The sequence below is a fragment of the Ilyonectria robusta genome (assembly GCF_021365365.1).
Source record: "Ilyonectria robusta strain PMI_751 chromosome Unknown BGZ61scaffold_9, whole genome shotgun sequence".
Taxonomy (NCBI): Eukaryota; Fungi; Ascomycota; class Sordariomycetes; order Hypocreales; family Nectriaceae; genus Ilyonectria; species Ilyonectria robusta.
In genome coordinates, this window is record NW_025764443.1 from 656,585 (window position 1) to 682,266 (window position 25,682).

The 25,682-nt window shown below is 52.5% G+C and overlaps 11 protein-coding genes across 11 annotated transcripts; 7 read left to right on the forward strand and 4 right to left on the reverse strand.

The window, feature by feature from the left end:
• Nucleotides 1-222: 222 nt before the first annotated feature.
• Nucleotides 223-1,261, forward strand: BGZ61DRAFT_351152 (isoflavone reductase family protein; the record flags this gene model as incomplete). The annotated part of the gene is made up of 3 exons (XM_046240309.1): nt 223-327; nt 374-980; nt 1,026-1,261. The coding sequence occupies 3 exons, from the start codon at nt 223-225 to the stop codon at nt 1,259-1,261; spliced, it is 948 nt and encodes a 315-aa protein (XP_046104721.1).
• A 759-nt stretch (nt 1,262-2,020) lies between these two features.
• Nucleotides 2,021-3,819, reverse strand: BGZ61DRAFT_477670 (uncharacterized protein; the record flags this gene model as incomplete). Its single annotated transcript, XM_046248928.1, has 2 exons — nt 2,021-2,951; nt 2,996-3,819. 2 exons carry the CDS (start codon nt 3,817-3,819, stop codon nt 2,021-2,023), a joined length of 1,755 nt encoding a protein of 584 aa, XP_046104722.1.
• A 457-nt stretch (nt 3,820-4,276) lies between these two features.
• BGZ61DRAFT_235869 (uncharacterized protein) lies at nt 4,277-5,130 on the forward strand. The gene has a single exon (XM_046238275.1). It carries the CDS (start codon nt 4,419-4,421, stop codon nt 4,923-4,925), a length of 507 nt encoding a protein of 168 aa, XP_046104723.1. The 5' UTR covers nt 4,277-4,418; the 3' UTR covers nt 4,926-5,130.
• Nucleotide 5,131: 1 nt separating this feature from the next.
• BGZ61DRAFT_235868 (uncharacterized protein) lies at nt 5,132-5,995 on the forward strand. The gene has a single exon (XM_046238274.1). The coding sequence runs from the start codon at nt 5,370-5,372 to the stop codon at nt 5,877-5,879; it is 510 nt and encodes a 169-aa protein (XP_046104724.1). The 5' UTR covers nt 5,132-5,369; the 3' UTR covers nt 5,880-5,995.
• Nucleotides 5,996-6,573: 578 nt separating this feature from the next.
• On the reverse strand, nt 6,574-8,806 carry BGZ61DRAFT_389788 (acyl-CoA dehydrogenase/oxidase). Its single transcript, XM_046242803.1, has 3 exons — nt 8,554-8,806; nt 8,260-8,476; nt 6,574-8,209 (listed from the first exon to the last, which is right to left on the reverse strand). Exons 1-3 carry the CDS (start codon nt 8,648-8,650, stop codon nt 6,607-6,609), a joined length of 1,917 nt encoding a protein of 638 aa, XP_046104725.1. The 5' UTR covers nt 8,651-8,806; the 3' UTR covers nt 6,574-6,606.
• A 1,782-nt stretch (nt 8,807-10,588) lies between these two features.
• BGZ61DRAFT_477673 (membrane-associating domain-containing protein) lies at nt 10,589-11,159 on the forward strand (the record flags this gene model as incomplete). Its single annotated transcript, XM_046248929.1, has 2 exons — nt 10,589-10,858; nt 10,929-11,159. 2 exons carry the CDS (start codon nt 10,589-10,591, stop codon nt 11,157-11,159), a joined length of 501 nt encoding a protein of 166 aa, XP_046104726.1.
• Nucleotides 11,160-12,732: 1,573 nt separating this feature from the next.
• BGZ61DRAFT_532180 (uncharacterized protein) lies at nt 12,733-13,922 on the forward strand (the record flags this gene model as incomplete). The annotated part of the gene is made up of 2 exons (XM_046253833.1): nt 12,733-13,691; nt 13,748-13,922. 2 exons carry the CDS (start codon nt 12,733-12,735, stop codon nt 13,920-13,922), a joined length of 1,134 nt encoding a protein of 377 aa, XP_046104727.1.
• An 809-nt stretch (nt 13,923-14,731) lies between these two features.
• BGZ61DRAFT_588136 (uncharacterized protein) lies at nt 14,732-16,639 on the reverse strand (the record flags this gene model as incomplete). The annotated part of the gene is made up of 2 exons (XM_046256513.1): nt 14,732-15,107; nt 16,593-16,639. The coding sequence occupies 2 exons, from the start codon at nt 16,637-16,639 to the stop codon at nt 14,768-14,770; spliced, it is 387 nt and encodes a 128-aa protein (XP_046104728.1). The 3' UTR covers nt 14,732-14,767.
• A 1,173-nt stretch (nt 16,640-17,812) lies between these two features.
• On the forward strand, nt 17,813-18,953 carry BGZ61DRAFT_451168 (autophagy protein Apg5-domain-containing protein). The gene is made up of 2 exons (XM_046245799.1): nt 17,813-18,210; nt 18,371-18,953. The coding sequence occupies exons 1-2, from the start codon at nt 17,902-17,904 to the stop codon at nt 18,830-18,832; spliced, it is 771 nt and encodes a 256-aa protein (XP_046104729.1). The 5' UTR covers nt 17,813-17,901; the 3' UTR covers nt 18,833-18,953.
• Nucleotides 18,954-19,212: 259 nt separating this feature from the next.
• BGZ61DRAFT_588138 (Six-hairpin glycosidase-like protein) lies at nt 19,213-21,639 on the reverse strand (the record flags this gene model as incomplete). The annotated part of the gene is made up of 4 exons (XM_046256514.1): nt 19,213-19,889; nt 19,937-20,518; nt 20,580-20,884; nt 20,939-21,639. The coding sequence occupies 4 exons, from the start codon at nt 21,637-21,639 to the stop codon at nt 19,213-19,215; spliced, it is 2,265 nt and encodes a 754-aa protein (XP_046104730.1).
• Nucleotides 21,640-22,228: 589 nt separating this feature from the next.
• On the forward strand, nt 22,229-24,759 carry BGZ61DRAFT_493704 (glycoside hydrolase superfamily; the record flags this gene model as incomplete). Its single annotated transcript, XM_046250682.1, has 4 exons — nt 22,229-22,674; nt 22,753-24,611; nt 24,642-24,697; nt 24,727-24,759. 4 exons carry the CDS (start codon nt 22,229-22,231, stop codon nt 24,757-24,759), a joined length of 2,394 nt encoding a protein of 797 aa, XP_046104731.1.
• Nucleotides 24,760-25,682: the final 923 nt, after the last annotated feature.

Genomic DNA, 25,682 nt, shown 5'->3' on the forward strand with positions numbered 1-25,682 from the left:
TCCGGTCGAGAAGAGGGGGCGTGTGAGCTCTCGGTTCATCCGTTCCAAGACCTCAGCGTCGCGAGTCGATTCGCTGGCTCACGTTGAGGCTCTTTGCTCGTTACATTTGCGTGGTGCAACGTTGGGTAGCTGGTGTCCGGCGTGGCTGCTATTTAGACCATGATTTCCGCGGCCTGACGAGGCATCACTCACCCATCTACTCCCTGTTCTCCAACCCAAGTCATGATGCGTATCGCTGTAGCTGGTGGCGATGGCCTTGGCTATCTCCTTGCAAAGGCACTGTCCGAAGCCCCAACCGCTCTCAACGTTGTTGTTCTATCAAGATATGTGAGTAACTCGATGCGATGGACTGAATGACCACTAACCTTACTAGGCCCGCAGTGAATATGTGCCACTCGGCATCCAAGTCTTGCAAGTCGACTACAACGACAACGACAGCCTAGTTTATGCGCTTCAGGGGGTGAACCTCGTCATATCCGTCGTGGGAGGGAGGCCGCAGCTGAACCTGATCAACGCGGCGGCAACGAGCAACGTCCAGATGTTCGTGCCGTCCGAATTCGAAGGAAGCCTCAGCAAGCGACCGCGCAACGACCCCCTAGACACGGGCTCCCACTCGGCAAGATCCCTGCTGCGGAGGCTGTCTCAGTCGTCGCAGATGCAGTATACCATCTTCTCGTGCGGAGTCTTCATGGAGAGATTCCTCCCTGGTGGTCTCGGCAGTCTGAACATCGGACACAGCTGTGACCTGAACGAAGCCGGATCCTACCTCCTCAACCTCAACCTGGCATCAGCTGAGATTGTTGAAAAGGACTCTGGAGGGCACACCGTCCGTATATGCTTGACTTCGGTCTATGACGTGGCCCGGTTCGTTGTTGCGGCAATCGAGCTCGGCCCCGGGAACTGGCCTCGCGAGTTGACGATGCGTGGCGATCGCATGTCACTGCGTGATATCGTGGGAACCTGCGGTAGATACATGAACAGTAAGCAAATCAAGGCCATGTCAAATATATGCTAACTTGTTACAGCTCCATTCGAGATCCAATATAGGCAGTTCAGAGAACTGGAGCCCTACATTGACTATTACGCCCAACAGGGAGACACACAGACGGCTACAACGTACCAGCGCCTCCTGGCTACTGCCAATGGACGATACGAATTCGGAACTGCATCGCTAAATGAAGCCATTCGTAATAATCCGGCTGTCGAAGACGTCCATCCAGTGTCGTTCCGCCAATGGCTCGCGAATGTATTCCCGTCATAAGCGTCTTGACCCGCATGGATCTAAGTTGCGCAACGGTGCTCGGATTCGGTTGGTTGGCTGCTGTACTTCTGCTATGCCCCAAGAGGGGGCAAAGCGATGATTCTCCTGTTTCTTTAGCTTGGGATTGGTGTTAAACAAGAGTGTTGAGCTCGCGCTCGGATTCTGCCAGGTAGCGATTAACTCGGTTAGCTTGTCGTTCCCTGCTTTCCCAGAGTGATGTGAGATGTGAAATCGGATGAATGGAGTTAGGGTTGGCCCCCGTGGAAGCAACTCGGGTGGAAATGCCGGGGTTACATGGGCGCTTAACCTGCATGATGGGGATGTGATTTGATGCTTATCACCCTGACCGTTTTGAGCCGGCCCTGGTAAGGAACCCTCCAAGATCCCTGAAGATCCCTGAAGGGTGTCGTCTTGTTTCAAACCTGAGCCTGTCTTACTCTTGACCAACAAGGTGCTTACTGGACTCCAATGGAGTGGAAACGAATTGCATCGCGTCGCTTTGTATCCTAGTGTTGTTTGGTGAGATACGACACAAGCTGCACCTTTCGCGCAGGTGACCAGGCTGCAGCAGGGTCTAAGGAGCTAGTGTCATCTGTTTCAAGTGATTGCTGTCTAAATCAAAGCTAGCTTCTTGTTTAGTGTTGAACAGGATCCCAAAGCCCCTCATCCATCCGGTTGATGATTGCAGGCGTTGAGCACTGCCAAATGTAACATCATAAGTCGTCCCGTCTATGCTTCCTTTTCAGATCTAGAGAGAATCTAAACGGCCTGTTTTTCTTCCGCCTCTGCTTCTTCAGGACCAAATTCCTCTCCAAATTCTGTGACAATCCATAGACAAAACTTCTCCCACTCCACTTGCCATTCCTGCAGTCTCTTGGCCTTCACGCCCGATCCCAGGCTGGCTTCCTTGATCCCCTTCACCCACTCTGCTTGATCTTGGTCCTCAAAAGCTGACCACCTGACGCTGTTCTCGGCTAGGCTGCCTAAACCTGCAAGGCCCAAGTTTTGCCAACCTTGAAGCGCTTGCCAAAAGTCGTGCGACATGCCGGCCGTGTCCTGGCCCAACATGGCTGGGTCATCATTGCAAAGACTGCATGGAACTCCTCGCGCTAGCAAAGCGGGAAGCGGGTGGGCTGTGACCGAGCCGCATAAGCGAAGGACTTCGTTAGAAATCGGGCATGATTCAATGAGAATGCGTTTCTCCTTGACCATGTCGATTAGGAGAGGATGCTTGAAGAGACTGTATCCGTGGCCAATTCGTCGTGTTCCCAGCAGCACAGCGTCGAAAAGGTTAGAGTCGGTATCCGTGCCATCGCCAAGGGTCTCTCCGGCATGGAAGAAGAAAGGGAGGTTCACACCCTCTTGGGCGCACTGTTTACGGAACCAAAACAACTCTGGCAGTAGGTCGGACAATGGGCGACCCAAGTCTTCAGGGCCCACAAGATCGTAACCAGCAATGAGATGAGGGAAAGCCATCTTGGTGGCAATACAATGGTCCATGCTTTCCACAATCAGTCGAGTAGGCCAACTGCGAAGTGTGGTCCAGATGGTCGTCAGTCCCCAGAAGCCCTGGCCTTCAGGCGACTTCTTGAAGCGGGCAATCTCTTCTTCAAGCACCTCGAACATGTGAATGTAGTCCTGCTCGGGCTCTTCTTTGCGGTCACGGCAGTAGTTTAGCGGCCAGGTAAACCTACACTTGTTAGACATGTCAAGGTCGAAGATGAGGTGACCTACCGAAGCTCAGCCCAATTCACGCCGTCGCTTTTCAAAGCTTTCATGAGCTGACGCAGGAAGGCACGGTACATGGGTTCGTAGTGGATAATGGTTGCAACAACTACGAAGCATTTGCCAAACTTGACCCAGATTGCGTCGATGCCATGGTGCTGTTCATGAACGTCTTCGGTCGATAGAGTGCACCTGCCCTTGAGCCACTTGAGAAACCCTGGTCGTCCGCCATCCGGGAACTCATCTGCCGCTTTTGTAAGCAGAATGAAGGTGTCTGGCTTGTAGGATTCGTCCCAAATTGAGCCTTCGGTCTGTTCCTGGGCTCTGAAGCGAAAATTCGGGGCTGCATCCTCCCTCGCTGCCTTTGAAGTGAGGGGTCGGTCACTCGACATGTGCATCCCAGGTGTCCGCAATAGTTCATCCAGGAGGAAGTCAAAGTTGACCATGGCATCCAGATGAGCATGTAGCAGAGAGCCCTTGGGCATGCGCCGGACAATATTCCAAAGGTTGGTCCTCTCCATTCGGTCCTTGGCAAGCATAAACATCATTCCGGGAAAGATGCATTCATTCGACTGCTGGGCGAGGTCCTCCTCGACTTGGGGTGTCCAGATGGTGGCGTTCTCCTGGTCTCGGATGTTTTCGACGATGGCACAGGCACGCTGGGCGATAGGCGACAGAGATGCCTTGAAAGAAGCATCGGACCGGCTTGTCTTCTCCTGGGTGATAAGGCTGGCGCGACCGGAAAGATACTTCTGGACAAAAGGATCAGAGAGCGAGGGGATATCTTGGGCGACCTCCTCCCACTCCTCGTTGGACATGGTGTAGTCACCCATGATGCTCGTCCGACGATTTGGGTCAGAGTGCGAGGTATCCGTAAGTGCTTAGATGTAGGTAATATTCCACGATGCTTCAGTCAGGTCCGGAAATCGGCGCGTCCCCTCGAAGGTTGCTGGAGTTGAATCACTCGACTTTCGTGTCAGACCGCTAAAAGTGAATGGCCAAGGTGATTGTCCAACCCAATAGGGCAGGTCGAAGATGCCGAAAGAGCGGGGACAGATTAGGCGTCAGGACCGAGGTTTCGAAGGTGAGGCTCTTCTGAAGCTCACTTGAGCTGTGTATGATACGACAAGATAACTTCACTGTGCGAACGGAAACCGAGCAACGGACCTCGACGTCATGACGTATGTTCTCACACTGGCAGCCTTAGGTACCTGGCGACCAGTGCAGCCGGAGGCTTGACGGCGAGCTACAGTGGAGTCGGGGCACACACGTGACACTGCATCGGGCGGTCTCACCACCAAGTGTCGATCCTCCAGAGTCGGCCGCTGGTTCGCTGGCCAAACCTCATCACATCGTCCCCTCATCACCGACATGGTCACACAGCGTCGACCAATGTGCGATCTGAGACAATGTTTCTGTTTTTTGGTGGCTGATGCGAGAAAATGACGGAGCCCCGCAGGTTCCCCTCCCTGCTGTGATTACTGGATTTCAATGCCCAGCGTCTTGCTTTTGCTGCTCTTTGGTTTGCATCCTGTGCGTCGGTCGCCTCCACATAATCCGCTTTACAGACACGGAACGATACACAGAACGAGCGTCCTTGCATCTTGAAAACCATCCGCAGCAATCTGTTGGCCAATTCGCAGTTGGCCCGTCACAGACACCATGGGTTAAACACCGAAAGCGCAGAAAAACGGCTCGAAAACGGCTCACCCGTTCCACAGGGATCATGGCCCAATACCTGACCGCTCTAGCAACTCTGTGGCCGTCTAGCGACTTTGTGGCCCCCAATCCCGCTCGCGATGCCCCTGATCACCTCTTAGTGCGAGTCAGCCCTGCTGCCAATCGATGCCTCCCGTTCCTCTCTGGTGCCGTCACCTGCACGACACGTCACAGTCCCCTTCGTCCTCCCACAAGCGCTTGGCTCCTGGCCTTGCGGTGATCAATGCCACCTCGAAACTCACATCACCTCAACGGAGTATGCAACCCAGTGATTGAGTGAGTTCATGCCCTGTTAGCCCTTGCGTCCCTCCGTCTTGTGACCCGATGCTCCATCGTGGCTAGCCAACAGTAACCCACGCCTTGAGGGAATGCTACCCAGAGAGCGGTGAATCCGTCGACCAAGTCAGTCCAAGCTTGATGTGATTCAGAGTCTTGTATCGTGATAGGATGTCATGGTCAGCTAGGGGAATGATACTTAAAGCCCTCTTGATCTCTTCTTTCCGTCATCATATTGGCATCATCATTCACCCTCGCTCTTGCCCTTTAAATCTCACTTACATCCTCCTGGCTAGGTACACTTCAACTCAAGACTTTCCACCCCAACTTCCTGTCTTCTCCCCCTCCTATAAATTATCTCCAAGCACTCAACCACCGCATCCTCAGAATGTACCCAATGAAATTACTCGTACTCTTCTGCACTTTGGCTACGGCTGCTGTCATCCCTAGGGCTGTGAAGGATGTCCCAGCCGGCTACTGCTGTTTCACCCTCCATGATACCGCCTCCGGGAGCATCGTACAGCAGAACCCAGACACTGGCTTCCTTTACCTCAATGGAGGCCAACCATCAGGCTGGTACTGCATCAACCTGTCCAACACTCAAAATGTCCTGCGGGATGACTTCAACAATGCATGCTTCCTCGCCCCAGACGGCCTATTTCAATGCCTCGATCCCACTATCGGCCCTACATCTTGGACTTTGACGAAGAGTGGTAGCAACACTTTGCTTGCCCATGACAAAAGCACAACTTTCTCTTCATGCCCCGCCAAGACCACTGGCCGGCTATTATACTCAACCAAGTCTGGCGATGCCTCCCAATGCAAGAAGATTACTCTCAAGGCCCAGGATTTCACAGGGACCTGTAAGAGCTTTTCCGCTCGTTCCTCAACGGAATAGACACCCACTGTGGCACCAATGGTCTGCAACCCTGGCTGGTTTCTTCTCAATCCCAGTGACATTGACGTCGTGGGCGACTGGCACTGTGATGCAGAATCTCTTCGTGAGAATCACCTCGCCGTCATCTCGGAGAACACCAGCACAACCTTTATCTTTCAGCTTCCGTCTGAATTTCCACCTTTCAGAAGACACCAAACGGGTTTCTTCGAACGCGAACCAATACGCGTTACTACATGTGGTCTTTTTTTCCATCTCCCTTTCTGCAGCGACCTTCCTTATGGCTACCCCTGCTACGATTGGACGGGGATGGTACAGCAAACCCTTTCGGATTCAAGCATGACCTAGGAGTTTCTCAGCGATACCGAGGAACTCAGCACTTGGGTCGGTGCTCCCACAATCAAGGCCATTCCAGGTGAACGAGTCTTGATTGGCACCTTCGACTGCTCCCCACCCACGCTACAAGAGTCTACCGGCATAATCTCGTTCCGTGCAAGAGGTCTACATGGTTGGAGCCTCAAATATGCACAGGCGGGTGTCGGAAATAAGTGGCATGATGGAGTTGGAGCTTTCGTTCATCCCTGTACAACTTGACCACCGCAATTTTAGCTGGGGTTCTTTCACGGGGTTTCTTGTAAATTCTTGCATTATTGCTCACAGTAGTCATATCAAATTAGTAAAATACAGTTATTATTTACTGCATCATCTTTTATCTCGCTGATACCTCGGCTCAAAGCTTTGACGATATTTCAGTTGGAGGACCTCCGTACACAACGGCAATATCCCGAGCAAGTTCGTCACTCACTGAGACCTTTGCTCTTTTCTCAACCACGCCCTTGCCTTCCAAGAAACGGTAGAAGATGTCTTGAGAGACAGCATCTCCATCACTGCTGGCATCAACGTATAGAAGTACCGAGACCAACAAATCACCCACAGTGCAGAGGATCTCTCTCGCGTCACCCATCAGCTCTCCTGCTGACTCCTGGACGATGCGGCTTTTCAAGAGCTCCCATTCTTTCACGGGGTTCCAGCTACTAGGCTTCACTACTTTACCTTGAAACTCAAAGGCGGTTTTGATGAAGTCGCCGAGTGCGTCAAGCGAATCCCCGCCGCCCTTGGGGTGCTTCAGCGCCCGGATAAAGTCCGTACTGAGCACATCGGTTGTGCCCTCCCAGATGGGCAGAACGGCGCAATCTCGGTGGAGCCGAGCAATGTTTAGGTACTCCTGCTCATCGTTGAGGAGGTAGCCGACGCCGCCCAAGGACTCCATGCAGGAAAACAGGAGTGAGACAGCGGGCTTACAGACGTAGGCCTTTGCCAGCTGTGTGAGAACCCTGAGAAGGGGTCCAGCATGTTTCAACTGTGGCGACACGGCTTTGAGCGCTTCGGACATGTCTGAGCCAGAAGACTCAGGATGTTCGGATAGGCCGAGGACGTAGGACGCAAAGATTGTGAGCAGCATGAGGCCTCGGTACTCCGCGGTCATCTTGGCCAAAGTTCTCATATGCAGCGAGCTTTCAGTCAACTTCATCCTGGCACCCTTGCCAGCGCCAATCTCCCGAACACGGGCATATGCTCGGGCGATTCCAAGACCCCGGCCAACATAACTCGTCGCTGCAACCGTAGAATGGATTCTAGTCAGGTTTAGGATGGTGCTGACTTCCTGGATGCCGCGCCCTTCCTGGCCGATGAGCCAGCCGCGCATGTCCTCGAGGACCAGCTCAGCTGTCGGAAGTGATTGCGTGCCTGACTTGTTCTTCAGTCTTTGGATGCGCACGCCGTTCAGTGCCTCGCCGTCGGGCTTCGGAATACCGGTTGACGTAGTGGCAAGCGGATCGTGTTTTCGCATCGGCGCCACAAACGTCGATAGCCCACCCTTTTGGGTGCGGGCGAGGAGGACAGTCATTCGAGAATCGGTTGCCGAGGAGAACCATTTGAATCCATTGATGCTCCAAGGTCCAAGAGGAATGCCCTCTTGTTTAGAGGCAAGCTGCACATCCGTAGTTGGTTGATACACCGCGGTCGTCTCGGTCAACGAAACGTCGCTTCCACCGGTGCGCTCAGTCATCCACTGTCCGCTCGTCCAAGCATTGCTGGGATCTCGAGAAATCAGGTGTTGAAAGGCGTTTTCAAAGACCTTCTTCTCCTCGGCCGAGAGCTTCGAGGCGAGGGCTGGAGTGCTGAGATGGGTCTGCAGAAGACGTGCAGCGCCATCCTGCATCGCCGATGGACAGGTGACATTCGCACACGATGCCGTCCAGAGCTGTATGCGAAGGAATTGATACGGCCGGGAGAATGAACCGTATGGCGTGTCGTAACCAGCTGCCACGATTCTGCGTGGATGTTAGGCCTTTCGCAGACGTCACTAACAGACCTGACTTACCCGTGGGCTAGACCAAAGTCCTGAAGCCCTCGCCAACCCTCACCGGTGACGAGGTCACCCCTCCACTGTCCGAATGCGTCACGGCCCGACCCTTTGAGATACGGCTTGTTGTGTTCGGCGTCAGTGACCCAGGCGAAAACCTTGTCGGAGAGGACCTCATTTCCTAGTTCAGCAACTTCCGCCTCGACTTTCCGGGCAACGTTGCCAGGGAGGAAGACTAGTTAAATTAGCAAAGACCCTATATGGATAACCAACCTCTATCATTTATTCCATATCAAGAAATAGGATTCTCACGTTTGAAGCATCTCTGGAATGTTGCATCGTCGTAGACCTGATTCTCCAGAACCGGCGGCTTTTGAAAGAAGCCCTTGTCCGCACCCGACGACTCCATGGTGCTCTACAGTGCAAAAGGGCGAAAATTACTGACTATGCTAAGGAGCAATTCCGCACTGCTTAAGTAGGAAGCCGGAGCGTCTGTCACAAGTCTGGGGTGGCATTTCCCGGGGCCTTCGGACGTGGGGTAAGCTCAGGTCAGCCGAGGCTTACAACCACCAAACCGATTTGGGTACGTTGGGCGGAAGTAATTCCGCCAGAATGGTCACATCTCCAGCCCAGGTCAGCGACGATGGAACATTGTGGGAAGCTGGGGTTCGTTGAGGGGAAAATGGGAGGTTGGGAATGGCTGACATGGATTCAAGTATGGGGTTGGTTTGAAGTCGTGTACGGAGTACCAAGTCGCCGTGTTCTGGTACTTTCGCCTTTCGCTGGTGTACATGGCCCTTAGCACGAGACGTCTCAAAGCTGACAGCCACAGCTAATGATCAACCTGGGTGATAAATTTATCGACCAGTTCATTCATGCTTTTAAATCAGATATCTGAGTCGCCTTGAGAATGCACCAGTGCTGAGTTTGTCTGATGTCATTGCAAATCGAGTTTGATCTACGTTGGAGACAACATCAACTACAACGAGCACACTCAAGCTAAAGCCTCCAGAAACAAACCCAGGCCTCCACAGATGGGATGCAGTTCTCTAGCCCACCATCAATTTAATAGAGTGTTTAAGCATCTTCTTGAGGGAGGGGCTGCACATCGTGAGGGAGCTTCGTCCACCAGCTTAACAATACAGTGCTCTCCACTACAGCACCGCCACATGCACAGATTACGCGTCTATTCGTGGGCCAACACAGCAATAAAGATTTGAGATCCCGTCCCAGCTGAGCAAATCGGCCTTGAAAGGCTTTCCAGCGGGGGCATTGCGAAGCACGGACGAGAATGTACGTATGCTCGCACAAGCCACTCTGGAGGTGGAGATGCGACTCCATCATCGGCAGTTATCTGATGAAGACTATTGCAACGTTGGGGAGGGTGAGATTTGAAATGCTTAATCATGTTGATTCAGTCCACGTAAGGAGATGTCTCAAACGGTCGCAAAATGCGTCTGACTTCAAGTGTTGGCGCCATTTTCCTAAAAGTGTGGTCATGCCTGCTGTCTTGGTTGTGCGACGGCGGGGAATAGCAGAAATTCGTCATGATCTTGGGTCAGCGACAGACCAGAAACCGCGGGCATCCAAATCACTGGGCGAACTTCCTAGTACGGCCGATGGCGCAAATCGTTGGATGCGAAAATTCACTAATATCCAAGGCCCTGTTCTGAACGCTCTCGAAAAGTCTTGGACGATGTAATGACTCTAATGAGGCCTCACCAGTACCGAAAGTGGGTTTCTTGGCGAACGGCGTGGCATGACGCGTCTTGGATGAGTTGAATCGGTTGCAACGGCACTCTGGCCAACGGCGTCGACACCTGGGCGTCTTGGCCTCGTCTTGGCCTCATCTTGGCCTCGCGACATCATTCATGTTTCAGATGAGGCCCAAATGGCTGGTTTGCTGGCCGAACTGGGCGAGTGGGAGCACACCATCACCGCCTCAGCCCTTGTCGCATGACCTCATCTGCCGCTCGCGCCAGTGACCTAGATGTAACCTAGATGTGACCTGGATGCAATGAGCCACCGAACCAGGCGTCACGGCCTGGTCAACGTGTCAATGATCGCGCTCCCAGCCGTCGGGCTGTGAAAAACCGGCTTCACCAGTCTGCAAATCCTGGCCGTCACGAGCTCCCCGTGAACTGGGCATGGGGTCTCTTTTTTTCGTTGGGATAAATAATGGTGGTGTTCCCGTCCAAGACATTGGGGGAGCATCGCAGCCAGTCTCTCAACCAAAGCATTCCATCTCTAAATAAGACATCAGTTTGTCGCAATCCCAAATCCGGGGGTTTTAACACCAGTTTTGCCACTACCGCAACTTAACCAAGCCCAAATCTATCCATCCACCATGGCTCTCGACCGCCTCGTTAGTATGGCCCTTCGCGCCGCGGAGCTCGTCTTCGCCGCCATTGTCGCTGGTGTCACCGGCGAATACCTCCACAGGTCCCACGCCAGTAGTTGGGACCTCGGTCGCTTCATCTATACTGAAGTCGTTGCCGCGCTCTCTATACTCTTCGCTCTCCTTTGGTTGATTCCCTTCTCGGGCACCTTTATCCACTGGCCCATGGACATCTTCATGAGCATCCTGTGGTGGGTTTCCTTTGGTCTGCTGGTAGACGTAAGTATCTCCCTCCTCCCCCTTGGTCTGTCTCAACTCAAGAACGCGCCGGCTAACTGTGGGTTGCTAGTTGATTGGTACTGGTTGCGGTGGCATCTTCGACTGGGGCAACGTCGCTCCACGTGGAGACCAGTGCGGCAAGTTCAAGGCCGACATCGCCTTCGCCTTTCTGTCAGCCCTACTGTGGCTTGTCTCTGCTCTCGTCGGCTTCTTCTGGGTCCATAAGCGCGAGCGTCGTGCTGCCCATGCCGATGCTGTCCACAACTCTCGCCGCCACCGCTGGGGTCGCAGCCGTGTCTAAGTTCGGAGGCGCACTCAGCCAAACTTGATCCATCCCGAAGGTCTCTGTACCGAAAACTACTATTGGGCACACTAAGCCTCCATACTGGATATGGATGAACTTGGAGAGAGTTTGTGAAACTAGTATTTCCTTGATTTTTGACTTGGTTGGGAGGTTGGGTATTTAGTGTCTCACTTCTTGGCAACGATGGGAACAACTTCCCGATGGCTCACGAAACACTGCGTCTGCGGCACATTTCTATTTCCTATGCTCTGTATCTAATCTAAATTCCCCGAATGATACCACAACACAATATGACACATAATTATTCTCATCGCGCAATTTTGTACAATGCCCTGCATGAGCGCGACGTCATTGATTCCAGTTGTAACACGAACTGGCTACTTGCATCTGCACCTTGAGTGCCTTAAATCGTGCACCTGTTTCCGACAGAAGATCCTGTATTGTTGGTCTTGAATTTCAATCATATCTATGCTACCCAAATTTTCGTAAAGCAATGTCGACAGGCTCAGAACGTACAGGGGTTCCTTCTGACCCCGAAGCCTGCTGACCCCGAAGCTGGAAACAAGGCGAATAATTGGGCTGCAAATGAGCTTTCAGATGGACCTGGATTGCGCACGGAGTGAACGCATGTCATCGAGATGGCAAATCGTCCTATACGGCCTTTTGCGCCACTGCGTAGGGATTATCCAGGTCATTTCCTTGGAAGGACAGGATGCTTGTCAAACTCGCTCGCTTGGTGCAAGAGTAGCCGTCATTGTGGCACCCCCGTGACCAGGATTTTCTTCCCGAGCTGCAGAGTTCCAAAAATCCCCGGTGCAGAGTCGCTCAGCTCATTCGTTCAATGTCACTGTTGAAACGGCCATGGGAAAATCATCAGCCACTCATCCACACGCCACGAAATCGATGATGCAACCTCGCGGGAGCGTTGCGGGGATGTGGAAGCTGACGCCACCACAGCCACAGCATCATTCCTACAGTTCCACAGGATCAACAACACCTGCGTCACTCTTCGAATCTGCACGAAAGACCGTTTTAATCACGGCCATCATCGGCATGTCCTCCCGTACTCCACATGGCTCTTGGCGGGAGCCGTATCAAGAGTCTGCCGGCGCTTGCGTGCATCGTCAACGTCACTTACCCGCAGATATGACGCTGTGATATTCTGACATGGGCAACACGGGGACTCAGAGCCAATGGCAGCTGGTTGGCCATTGGCTCTGAGTCGGACATGGTTTGCAGCATTCAACGAGAACCAGAGATCTGTGCGATCGCAGACGCTATGACGCGGGATGAAGTAAGTGGTGTGGAGATCATCGACCTAAGCCTAACTGTTTGCACCTCATTCATGCTATTCGGGAGGCAGCCAGGATTTGAGGCCTCAACATAGGGATGGAGATTCTTCGTAGCACAGAATCATCTATATAAGATCAAAGATTCCCAGAAACAAAACACTTTTTCTTCTCTTCATCACAACAACTCATCCAGATACCCACTACACCTTCACAACTCACAACCTACACAATACCCTCAACACAAACACAACCCCCCATAACAACATCAACTCTTCATCATGTCGTCTCTCGTCAACAAGGTCAAGGAGGCTCTCCACTCCGACAAGTCTTCTGAGCCCGAGGGCACTCACGGACATCACAACACCCGAGCGGCCAACGCTGCTGACCCTCGCATTGACTCTGATCGAGACCACCGCGCTGCCCACAACCTCAGCGGAAACACACACACTAGCTCTGGCAACTACGCTACCGGAGGTGCAACCCACGGCACTGACTCTCGACCCTTCGGTACTACAGATGGCCCTGCCACCAAGACCGATGGTCCTCACAACTCCAACCTCCTGAACAAGGCCGACCCCCGTGTCGACTCTGATCGTGACCACAGCCGCAACATGGGTGCCAACCCCCATGGTACCTCTGGAACCGGTGCTTACAACACCTCTGAGAACACTCGCACTGGCGGCCTCGGCGGCAATAACATCTCTGAGAACACTCGCTCCAGTGCCCTAGGCGGCAGCAACATGGGTACTCACGAGTCTAGTGCCCTCGGCGGCAGCAACATGGGTACTCACGAGTCCAGCGCTCTCGGCGGCAACACCATGCGCTCTGAGAACACTGCCGGATACTCCTCTGGTCTCCCGGAGGGGTCTGTCGGCCCTCACAGCAGCCGAGTGGCTAACGCTGCGGATCCTCGTGTCGACTCCGACATGGACAACAGCCGAAACATGGGAGCTCACAGCGGAGCTCACACCGGTACTCACACCGGCGCCCACACCGGCTCCGGTGCCTTCGGAAGCTCCACAACCACCCACGGCACTTCTACTCACGCCGGTGGTCTCGGAAGTTCCACACACGCCCAAGACAACCTCAACAAGACCAGCGGTGCTTACGGTTCCGGCCCTGCCCCCAACACTGTCGGCCCTCACAAGTCGGACATGATGAACAAGATTGATCCCCGTGTGGACAGCAACCTCGACGGCAGCAAGACCTACGGCGGCGACAAGACCTTCGAGCGATCGTAAGTCGGAAACCCGGCCTCGGAAATCCCAAAGCGTTCCTTAACACCCTCCGCAGGAACAACACATCCACTCACGCCCACGCCCACAAGGACCCAACCGACGCGGCTCAGGTTCCTCCTTCAGTGATGCAACAGCACATCGGCAAGCCTACCGTTGCGCATGACGACCACTCTCATGACCGGGCTCGGAGACACAGCGTTTCGCACCAGGAGGATCATCGGGGTCTGTAAACGGCTAGGATTTATGAGTCATGTATTTGTATTATGAGCATTTCACAGGTGTAGTTTCTATCTTTGATAATTAAACGCACCCCCCAAAAAAAAACCCTTTATATCCTTAAACTTGATCTCCAGGTGGCGATGCATAATCTGTAAGCAATGGTATAAATGAATTTTGCGAAATACACAACCGGTACGTCTTGTGTGTTCTGGGCGAGGTTGGTGGCTGTCAGGCTCAGCTCCAGTGTGAAGTGTTGCTCCTGTTGCTCGAGAATATCGCGACACTGTCTTATTGCGAATTGGTCCCGCCGCCTTCTTAGTTGTAGAGCCAGAGCCATCATCATCTTCTCGCCCATGTGCCTTTCTCCGGCTTTCGTTCAGTCTGTGGTTCATCGGCAGGCCGCCGTCCTTTCGCAATCGCTTCTGAGGAGGTGGAGTTTCTGCGTTTCGCGTCGTCGCTTGGCGCCTGTAGAATCATGAGATGATGATTTCGAACGAGATTCTTCGGGAGTACGAGTTCTAGCGCATTTTCGGCGTCAGGGATATCGCTGGTGTGGGACGGGCGCATTAACTTCAAAACTGGGAAGCGGTGCAATTTTGTCACATGATTTCGCGTCCTCAACATTTGAACAAGCTGCTGCCAATCTCCATTCCTTTGTCCACTGGTTTTCTAACGGGGTCGGAAGGAGTCGACAATGCTGCAGCGACAAATCAGGCGAACGCCAAAGCGGAGAAAAGATTTCAGAAGAATCCCGGGGTGGAGTACAGGCCGGCAACGAAGAGTAAAAGGCTCTCAACAGCAGAGACCTAAGGTGGTCTTTATTAACTAGCTTAGGTGGCAGATCTCTGCCAGTACTTCAAACGCCCTCGACGTCTTGAAAGGCAATATTCTCCTCCACGATAATGTGAGTTGCGCTACCCGGGTTCCTCGTCCAAGTGGCATCAAACTCTCTGGCGGCACTTCTTAGAACGCCGTCGACGTCCTTGACGGCAATATTCTTCTCCACAATGATGTGAGTTGCGCTGCCCGGGTGCCTCGTCCAAGTGGCACCAAACTCTCTGGCCTTTGTGAACCTCAGCCGTCGCGCGGGCGCAATGTCGTTGTCTAGAATGAAGAAAAACGAAAGGTCTTTGAAAAGTTGCTCGCGCTCGGGCCGTAGTTTCAACGCGGGCTCCCGTTTCCGTTGCAGCTTGTCCCTTGACTCGATCGTAGTAGTCAGCCATGAACTGCAGCCTTCAATGGTGCGGGTGTTGGGATTGCCCGCCTTAGCGTCTTTGGCCCCGGCCAAGTTGCAGGCGAACCGGCCCTCGTACGCTTAGCCTTTGCGACTGGGGCCCCGTACCGATAACTTGTGCCACTGCCTTCAAAGTAGAGGCGAAGCTGCCCTTCCGGGGCCTTGAGAACCCGCCGGCTCAAAGTAGAGACGAAGTTGCCCTTTCGATGAAAACCGTTGTGGTGATGTCACGATCCCGCTATCGCAAACGGGAACAATCACTCCTCTTGTCGGTAGCGTTATTGTGGTCCATATCTCCGTCTGACAGGTGATTCTTGTGGCTTAGGCGAGCTGGTTAGATTTGATTGAAAGCCAGCAGCCGCCCGCCCTGGTCGTGGCCGTCCCAGCGGCGCTGGTCGAAATCCATTTTGCCTCTTTCCCGTCTTCCACCATGCGATAGCGGTCATCGTGAAGGGGGCCTGAGATCATAAACCTGCCCATCCGGGGCCTTGAGAACCCGCCGGCTCAAAGTAGAGGTGAAGCCGCCGTTCGAAGTCTTCGGGGGCTCGAGCGGTTGCAAAGTGAGCCTGTCGGGGTTCTTGGGCGCCGGCTGGCTTGAAGTAGAAGTGAGTCGAGCGTTTCTGCCCCTGAAGCGCTTGGCGTCAAAGCTGAAGCTGAGGGGCCCCTCCTGCGACTTTGGGGTACCATACTCCCGGCACCGGCGAGGTAGAGGCGAATTCAGCCTCTCCAGGTGTCCACTGGCTTCGAGAAGCCAAGACACGAGTCGTGCGGTGACCAAGAAAACGACTAGGTCCACGTTAGAACTGCTACTCAGAGAATCGTTGTAGGAAAGAGAAATCACATGTCTGGTGACTTGGACTCACGTTGCAAGTATCCTGGGGGGTGTCGAGGGATGACTTTCGTAGACTCGTGAGAGAGCGCTTATGTTCGGGATAGGGTCAAGTCAAGGTCTTGAACCGCCAGCTCATGCAGCCGATGCCGGGATTGCGTGTGTGGCAACTGGCAGAACAATCTGTGGCGGCGTCAGACGATGTGGCAATGACATAAATGAGCCACGGCTTGCACAACACGCTCCGGCATTCTTTCCATCACTCCGGAACCTCTCCCATGCAAGATGTCACAGTCTTCAAGTCGGCGGCGTCAGTGGTGACTGGGCTGTGAATGGGGCGTTCCAGCAGTCGCGCCACCGCATCTGTTGCTCCTGAGAATTGGGGGATGGCAGGGGATGGCGGATCTGCAGACATAGCCCTTCGAGCCAATTGAGTCGGAATCTGATGGGGTTTGCGTTAGGACAAGACGATATTACTCGAGTTCTTCAACTTACACGCCGCTTCCGTCTATACCTAAGTAAGTATATATACATTCTCATTCTTTGAAGTCAAGTCAAGCAGACATCTATTGTAAATATTAGAGAAATTTGGTTGAGCCTTCTCTTGAGGTCACTTACTTGGTATACTCGTCTTGCGTCGTAGCAATTAGCCAAACTTCTCCCATAGGGAGATTCAAAGTAGAGGCGAAGCCTTATGGCCCCAATTGAAAATTAAAAATTCGAAAGAAAAAAAAAGAAAAAAAAGGACGAGGCGGGACGAGGCAGGACGAGACCGGACGGGACAAGACAAGACCAAAACCCCTCTATGGGGAGGGGGAACGAGCGCGGAGGCCTTGGACGAGGCGACGGCGGCGAGGAGGAGGAGGAGGTACACCCCGTCTGCAGCGGGTGCCGCAGACGGAGAGAAGAAGAGGAGGCAGAGGCGGAGGCAGAAGCAAAAGCAGAAGAGGCTCAGCGACCGAGACCGCGACAACACCGTCGCTGGTGTTGCTAGTGTTGCTGGTTTTGCTGCTGCTGCTGCTGCTGCTGGGCAGCGAGGACGGCGGCGCGGAGGAATGGGGAGGGGAAGAGGATGAAGACGGCGACTCGACGGCCGCGGGAGGCCCTTGGGTTAACGGGCCTAGGCTTTATAGAGCCCAGGCCCCGGGCGGAGCGTGGTTGGCGAGGTTGGCGAGTTCCTCGTTGGTTATCTCCCCTGAGGGCAAGAAGGTGGTTGGTCGGTGTTCTAGTCGGTATTCGGGTCGGGGGGCATCTCGACCTTGGTGTTGTTAAGTATCCCAGGAGGGCAATAAGGTGGTCGGTGTTGGGAGGGCGCGGGGCTCATCTTGATTTTGGTATGGTTGAGTGGTGAAGAAAAGAGAATCCCCTCTATTTACCTAAGATTGAAGGGAGTGCCTTATATCCACAGTGTGAATTCCCTGGAGGAAGAAGCTCCTTCCTCCTTTTCTGTTTCTGCTGACTGTCTGTCCTACTTACTAGGAAGGTGTGATCGTGGACGCCGTTATACATATAAGTATAAGCTTCTTTACCTAAACCTTAGGATAAACTGATATACTTAAGATTTAAGTTTTTAGACTTTAGGTATCTATTTATTAATAAATTTAAATAACTAAATAAATAGTTGTTAGAAAATAAATACTAAGACTTGGTCCTATAATAATTTATTAGAATAATAGATAATCATCAACAAGATTAAAGCGTATATTTATACGTGCGAATACAATACTAGAATACCATTACTCAAAACTGACCTTGAATCCTCCAGGCGGTTGGTTGCCTTATCTTATCAGACCACACCCCTCCAAACTACCCTAGACCATTTCTCCCATCACCAAGCGCCTAGCCTTCCTCCATCATCCGCGCCTTCAGTCATCGCATCCAGAAACACAGCAAATACCACTCTTCTCTTCATAATGCGCAGGCCATAATGTCAGTTCCCATCCAGCAAACCCTCTGGAACGCTCGCATTCCGTTGCACATCACCCACCCCGCCTCACCGACCACGCCGTTCATCACCAGCATCCCACGTTTCAGCTACTTGGCTCTGCTGCTGCCTCGCCTCTCCACCTTCTTCGACTCGCCGTGTTCGAGCTTCCACTTTGAAGATGTGCAGCTGAGGAACTTGGCCGTGGGCCTGCTCGTCGACCTCTACCAGCCCCCTCTACCATGGCGGCTGACGGTGAATGAAGGCATCGGCTGGGATATTGCAGATACGTTTCTCAACTGCGTGAAGGAGGTGAGTCGCTGCGATCAACGGTCTCGTCATTTCCTGTGTAGGAGGCTTCTAGGCACCATTTAGGCGCCTTTAAAAACTTTTTGCTTTGGATATTGTGTCGAGACGCGGGCTATCCATCTTTGAAGGAAAGCCGGCTTTGTTCACTGACATGTCTGCCTAGGCTGACTTCATCCGCAACGGCAACGCAAACCAAATCATGAAAATGTCCAAAGATCACACCACCCAACTCTGGAACTCGGTCATCGACAACGACCACGCTGGGTTCAACCGCATCAACATCCGTCTTCTCAACGCACCCACTGCCCTTAAACATGTCCCTATCCGCATCTATGTCCCATCTACTTCTCCAGCACACGACTCATCCCCGACCTCATCGGAACCAGGATCCTTCAAAGTCATCCAGGCCCTAGTGCAAGCTACTACCTCTGGCCGAAGGCCCAAGTTACTAGGCCAAGCGCTCAAGGACTTGCTGCCCAGTCTATTCCCGAGCAGTCGGGATCCGATTCTGGCAAAGGTGGTGATGCACGGGGGGACGGTCCCCTTTGAGGCGCCGCTGGAGGAGCTGATGCGGGAAGCTTCGTACCCGGACGGATGGCTCTGTCTTGTTGTCATCGTTTTGTGATACAATTTACTAAGCGAGCGGGCATCTGGTATGGACTGGCGTTAAATTTTTAATATTACTGTATATTAATGTAACTATAAATAATATTTATAGTTAATTCAACAATAGTGTCGTCTATTTATACCATACTGTAATGGTGACATTACTTTCAAAGGTTATAGTGTTGCTAGAGACGTCTTTGTTTTCATTCAGCAGAACCTTGTATCGTTTGTCCCAAAGACTCAGAGGAATAATAAGCTGTCCTTTTAAGCCGATAGGGGACAACAACTCAAACTCCACTGACCACTGCCTACGAATTCCCATCTTGTGACAATTGGCAATCCAAGAGGTGTCGGGACTCTTCCTTCCGCCCAGCGAAGGCCCGTAATTTGCAGTCTAGGCTAGACTCGAAAAGCTCGGAAACCTGGCTCGATGGGCTCGACACCTAAAACAAACCGGGGTAGGAGATATGTCGGGCCGGAGCTAAATGCTTGGGCAAGTGAACAGAAGTTGCCTCTGTAGGGTGTGCCGTCCACACTCATAAACTCCCAGGTTGTGCCCGTGAAGTTTGGGTCAGACATATCTGCCATGGGTCCCCATACTCTTCGTAGAACCGCTCCCGCATGCTCATAATGACTAGCATGAACAGCAGCCTCGAAGTGAAGTGCTGACATGATTGGCGATACAACAGGGGTAACACCCTCCGTGCCTGGCGCGAAAGATGTTGGCGAACCACCCTTGCTTGCATCGCCTAGCGATCTGAACTTTTGCCAGATCTGCGAAAGCTGTTCCGATGTTGCAATGTCTTGCAAGACAAGCCATGCATGCGCTTCTTGTTGAAACCCAGACCATTTGTCAGCGATTCTGTAGTGGCCTGCTTCGGAGTCAAAACAACAGCTTCGGATTGCTGCTGTGACCTTTTCAGCCTTGGATAGATATGAGTCGCGCCTCGTAAGATTTTGCGTTGGACCTCTCGCATCAAGCATGCGAGCTACTGCTCTCAGGACCGCAACGTACAATGCGTTACGTTTCGTCGAAACTCCTTCCTGAACCTTGTTGTAGTAGTCAAAGTCGAGGGCTTATACGTGTTAGTAGACAATTCTTGAATGTAATGTATAACCTTACCGTCAGACCCCTCCACTGACAAAAGACCCTGGCTATTGGTCTTGGAATCTAGACTGTCCAGAAAAGCCTCGATCTTTCCCATACTTATTCGGAGAACTGAGTCATCTCCCGTATACATCCAATGGTCAAAGACAACAACAATGAGATAGAAGGAATAGTTGACGGTAAGCTCTGTGAATAAACCATCCACACCATCTCTAGTCAAATCCATGCCGCTGGGACAAGCTCCAGCCAACAAACTGGAATCTGCCTCGCGCTGCATTGCCGCAACAATGGTGCCTCGGACATATTCCACTCCATAGGTGGAGTAGTACAAGGATCGACCGCTTGTAAGAACATCAGCTGTCCATGGTATTCGGTCTCGCTTTGCTCCATCAGAGAGCCAAGGGTATTGATTCCAGCCGATACCAAAGTCCGCCAGCACAGAGGGGTTGTTCAGGCTGGATTGGTACATGACACTTCCTTGGAGATCTTTGACGACAAGATCTCTGAATCGGCACTGTTGGTCCACGCCCGCTCCAATCCCGACGGAACCTTGGGCGCAATACGGAAAACCTTGGGCCTTGGATTCCCAGACGGTCTCTTGATAGATGTCAACATGCGTCCGTCGGCATTGGTGTAGTAAGCCTGAACTTGAACTTACCAGATGCTAGGGTCCCTTGCAAGAAAGTCGCCACTTTAACTCCATCGATACTGATCTTGATGGGTTTACTTCCGTCGCAAATGGTCTCGATCAAGTACCAGTGCTTGGAACGGATGTTCATCTCATCGATGGCCACTTCGGCAACAAAAGTCGAATCGAGCGTCTTTTGGCCTTTGTTATAGTACCCGAACCACTGCTGCAGCACGGCATTCCCACCTTCGTCAATGTTCAGCTGGAAGAGAAGGCCAGGTGCTGCTGGCGGTGTGCGAACTGTCCACGCCAAACCTCCGTCAACAACCATGGCACTGAAACGAACGGCATAGTCAGTCCACGCGGCTCCCCAGCCCTACGTATTGCACCTCTGCGAATCAATAAAAACTCCCATATCCTCGGAGATCTGCCAGGGGGGTGGAACCGTTCGGGTGGCAATCGAATTGAGCTGGATAGTTCGTGCGCCATACTCCCAGATGCGAGAAAGGAAGCCATCGGAGCAGGCAAAGTGGCCGGGGAGCTCATTCAATGGGGTCGTAGAGGTGGTTGAGAGGACGCCGACAAAAGAGATTTTGACCGTTACAGGGCCAGGAGTTTTCAACGTCAACTTGAGCCATCGCTGAGACCCTTGGACATGGTTCGTTTGATAGTACCCGGGATGGGAGACTCGGACTCTTACTCGACGCCTCGTGTCTGCGCCCGGAGAAAATGAGAACGGCCCATCGCCATCTGCGTCTGTGATTCCATTGAAGCCCTCGGAGAAGGCCAGATCAATGGCATGCAATGAACTCCCCAGTCCCTCGGCGTCGACTTCATGTACTCGCATCGACGGTATTCCAGCCACGGCAGTGCCAAAGTCCAAAATCACTGAGGGCTCAGGATCTTCAGGGCAACTCCGCCTGAAAGTGGCAAATGCTCGAGAATCCGTGTCAAGAAGGTTTGGCCCATCTTCAACATCGCCTACCGTTGATGCAACGGTCTTGGCAGTGATCAGCTTTGGAAGTTCGGATTGAGCCAATGCATAACTAAGAGTTTGCCGCTCTGGATAGTGTGAAGTAAGAAACTCCATTGTCATCTCGCGACGTCCTGGCTAGTCAATGGCTTCGTATATCTTTGGTATGGCAGTTCTGTAATGTTTCAGCCCCAGTGCGGCAGGATGTTTGACACACATATCTACGTTGAGAATTCATCCCTCGGCGTAGGGAGGACTGAGCCTACGGATCATTGTCATCGGCCAGATGGACATCTGCCCCACGTCTCAGATGGCCCACCCAAGATTGCCATGGCTGCACTAGATGCTTATCAATACTCTTCCTGGCTAGGCCATTCGAATATGCCCAGATGCGGTAACTTAGTGGAGTGGATTCTTGAGCCGCTCTTCTTACCCAGAATAGTAACTTAATTCGTTTGCTGTTGTAGTTAGCCCGAGACTGGTGAGCTGAACGCTCTTGTCTAACTGAACATGCCCTGTTGTGGTGACGCTATTACTCAATGAAGACTTATGACAATCTTCTCCATCAACGAATCACGGAAAATCTCGCAAGGTCATCTTAATGGGGTTACTTCGTTGAACTCATCTCAACAGTCGATGGATGAAAGTGCTCCCCTCTCCTTGCACACAGCTACCTGCAATGCTGTTCGATGACGGATCAAGCAAGATGACTTCCGCAGACATTCCTTACTTGATCAGTTGCCTTTCAATTGAAGAGAAGGTCTCGCTCCTTTCCGGAGTGGATACCTGGCAGACAAGAGACATTCCGCGCCTAGGAATCCGGTCGTTGAAAACGACTGATGGCCCATCCGGGGCTCGAGGCAAACTGCTGGTAGATGGCTGTACCGCAGCCTTCGTCCCAGCCCCCATTTGCCAGGCAGCGACATGGTCCAAGGACCTTTGTCAGAGATTGGGAGCAGTTCTTCGCCGCGAGGTGAAATCCAAGGCTGCTTCCGTGTTACTCGCGCCCACCATTTGCTGTGCTCGGAACCCTCTCGGCGGTCGCAATTTTGAGTGCTATGGGGAGGATCCATTCATAAGCGGCACACTGGCTGTTCAATACATCAAAGGCGTCCAAGAGATGGGAGATGTGGTTGCCACAGTAAAGCATTTGTATGTCAACACACCCCGAGCAGAAAGGTCACGGTCGGGCTGGGTTACGGGATCCATACTGACTGAATCAATCTCTAGCGTTGCCAACGAACAGGAGTATGCTCGATATAGCATCGATGCTGTGATATCGGAAAAGGTCCTCCGTGAAATCTATCTCCGCCCTTTTGAGATGGCGGTTCGCTCAGAGTCTCCCCCGGGCTGTATTATGACATCCTACAACTGTGTCAACGGCCTACATGCAGATATGCACCCACGCCTCCTACGCGATATTATCCGGGATGAATGGAAGTTCGAGGGACTAGTAATGAGCGACTGGGGCGGCACTAACTCGACTTGGGAGAGCTTTATGGCGGGTTTGGATCTGGAAATGCCTGGCCCGCCGGACCTACGGGGAGGAAAGCTCCTCAAGTTGATCAAGGAGTCCAACGATCCAGCAGTCACGGCTCGTTTGGATGAGTCAGTGTTTCGCATGCTCTCTCTCCTTGAAAAACTGAACCTTTTAGGTATGACCGAGGAGGCGGCTAGGCAATCGCGTCAACAGCCGGAGACATCCGCGACGACGGTCGAAAATATCAAGCTTATCCGCGAGGTCGCTGCTTGTGGTATAGTCCTGCTTAAAAACTCGGCCAAGATGCTCCCACTCGTGCCCAAAAGGCTTCACGGGAAGAGAGTCGCTTTCATAGGCCCGAATGCGAAGAAGGGCACACCAGGAGGGGGTGGCTCCGCCTCAATGAATCCGCAATACTTGAGCCATCCCATGGACGCTTTCAAGTCGCTCTGCGAGTCGCGAGGCATCAATGTGACTGTCAGCCACGCACCCGGCGCCTATACGTTCAAATGGCTGCCTGCGTTGTCGGCTTCGCAGTGGTCCGTAGAAGGAGGAGGCAAGGTCATGAGAATCGATTACTTCAAGTCGATTGATCTCTCAGGCCCCGTGGTCTCAACACAGTTCCGGGAAAATTCGAACATCGAGCTCACCGATAGCGCTCCCCTTCCGATGCAAACAGACCCAGTTCACCCTTACTCCTTCAGAGTTCAATCTACCCTCATCCCATTGACAACTGGCGTCCATCGTTTCAGCCTTACGAGCGTTGGACGGGCAAGGCTCTATGTTGAGGGTGAGCTGGTGGTGGACAATTCGGACTGGACAAAGATTGGAGAATCCTTCTGGGGCTTTGGCAGTGTGGAGCTCATCGGTGAAGCAAATCTCACTGCCGGGCAGGGCTATGCTGTTGTGGTGGAATGTTGGTCAGACCCAAAATCTCCCGCTGCCCTGATCGAAGATGTCAACCCCGTCTTCACAGCACACCCATCTGTTCGCATTGGTTACCAGGAGCAACTATCCGAGACCACGATATCGGATGCTGTCAGCCTTGCCAATCAGAGCGATGTTACAGTTGCAGTGTTTGGACTTAATGACGAGTGGGAAAGCGAGGGATACGACAGATCCTCCATGGCCCTCCCAGGGAATCAGAATGAGTTAATTTTGGCCCTTATCGAGAACTTCAAGGACCCTGAAAGCCTCATCTTTGTCAACAAATCCGGGTCACCTGTCGAGATTCCGTGGATAGACCGCATACATACTTTCGTACAGTCATGGTATGGTGGCCAGGAGGCTGGTAACGCACTCGCCGATGTTCTACTAGGCATGGTTAATCCTTGTGGACGACTTCCTCTCACGTGGCCAAAGCAATATTCGGACCTCTCCTTCTCATCCGACTTACAGACTTGGCCAGGCTCCGATGGCAAGGTCATCTACAAAGAACAATCACAGATTGGTTACCGCTGGTTCATGCACAGCAAGGTTCGTCCTCAGTGGTGGTCCGGGTTTGGGCTGAGCTACACCCAGTTCTTCTTCTCATTGGCCGAGCCCATCGAGCATCAGGATTACTGGCAGGTTTTGGTGTGTGTCAAGAACGTTGGGAGCATGCAAGGGAGTGAAGTTGTTCAACTGTACGCCTGGCCAGCGTCCGAACCTGAAGACATCATTCTAGTCTCGTTTGAAAGCACGCCCCTCATCGATGTTGGAGACTCATTTACAGTAACTCTCAGGGTAGAAAAGAGGGATATGGCTCGTTGGGATGAGTTTGGGAAGATATGGAGGTTGACGAAAGGAAACTACGTTTTTGGGGTTGGACTCGGCGTAGGTGACGAGGACATGGCATCAGTCAAGTGTAGTCTGCGCAAAGACCGAGAATGGTCGTCCGGATACTAAAACATTCTTTCTGTTCCAGCTCCCATAAGTATGCCTGACATTATTAGGTGTCGAAGCACGGGGGTTTAGGTCAATACACCATAGTTGTATTCCGGAGTTTCGCCAAGGACGCAATTTTGGTCCCCCAACCACTCGTTTTCGACAACAGCAAGTATGTATTTTATCCGCTGTTAAGACGAATGAATCTTAGGCCGCTCCCTCTTCCGGTAGAAATGATCGTATTCACCCTATCTAAGCTAATAAAGTCGCCAACGGCTCAACAACCCGGCAGTTGGCCTTGGTTTAGATTCCCGCGTAATGCCTTGAGTGGGATGACCACACGGCAGCACAAATCCCTGTCCCCTCATGATACACATTTCTACTTATCTTGCTTTATCTAAGTACTGATCCAGATAATAAGAGCTCTCGATACGTATCACAAGTGATTACGGGCCAACCTCTCATTGATCAAATATCGGCGACTACGAAGTGAATCCCCTTAACAGTGCTAAGGTGCAGGCCGCATATCGGGCTCCATAGCACCTCAATTAGCCTAATATACATCTAGGCACTAATTGTTTATTTGCGACCTTGTATCGGCCTAAAATTCAGTACCTGTAATAGAGCTTCAACTGTCAAGGCAAAGTGCCGGGGTTTTCCTTCTTCCTAGTGGCCTATATCCCTGTAAAAGACTTCGCCTACACCCTACCACTGTCTAGGGGATGCGGATCACATCCAGAGAGACATGCAGGGTTGGAGATTATCCATGTTGCTCGGTAGTGTTTCAACTATGATAGGAAAAGCTAGTCCCTCG

Bases quoted from the DNA above. Each gene is read 5' to 3' on its own strand.
- BGZ61DRAFT_235869 (XM_046238275.1), top strand. From the start codon at position 4,419: ATGCGAGAAAATGACGGAGCCCCGCAGGTTCCCCTCCCTGCTGTGATT.
- BGZ61DRAFT_451168 (XM_046245799.1), top strand. From the start codon at position 17,902: ATGTCAGTTCCCATCCAGCAAACCCTCTGGAACGCTCGCATTCCGTTG. The intron at 18,211-18,370 runs GTGAGTCGCTGC...ATGTCTGCCTAG, and splicing joins TTCTCAACTGCGTGAAGGAG to GCTGACTTCATCCGCAACGG.
- BGZ61DRAFT_389788 (XM_046242803.1), bottom strand. From the start codon at position 8,650: ATGGAGTCGTCGGGTGCGGACAAGGGCTTCTTTCAAAAGCCGCCGGTT. The intron at 8,477-8,553 runs GTGAGAATCCTA...TAATTTAACTAG, and splicing joins ATTCCAGAGATGCTTCAAAC to TCTTCCTCCCTGGCAACGTT. The intron at 8,210-8,259 runs GTAAGTCAGGTC...ACATCCACGCAG, and splicing joins GACTTTGGTCTAGCCCACGG to AATCGTGGCAGCTGGTTACG.
- BGZ61DRAFT_235868 (XM_046238274.1), top strand. From the start codon at position 5,370: ATGTACCCAATGAAATTACTCGTACTCTTCTGCACTTTGGCTACGGCT.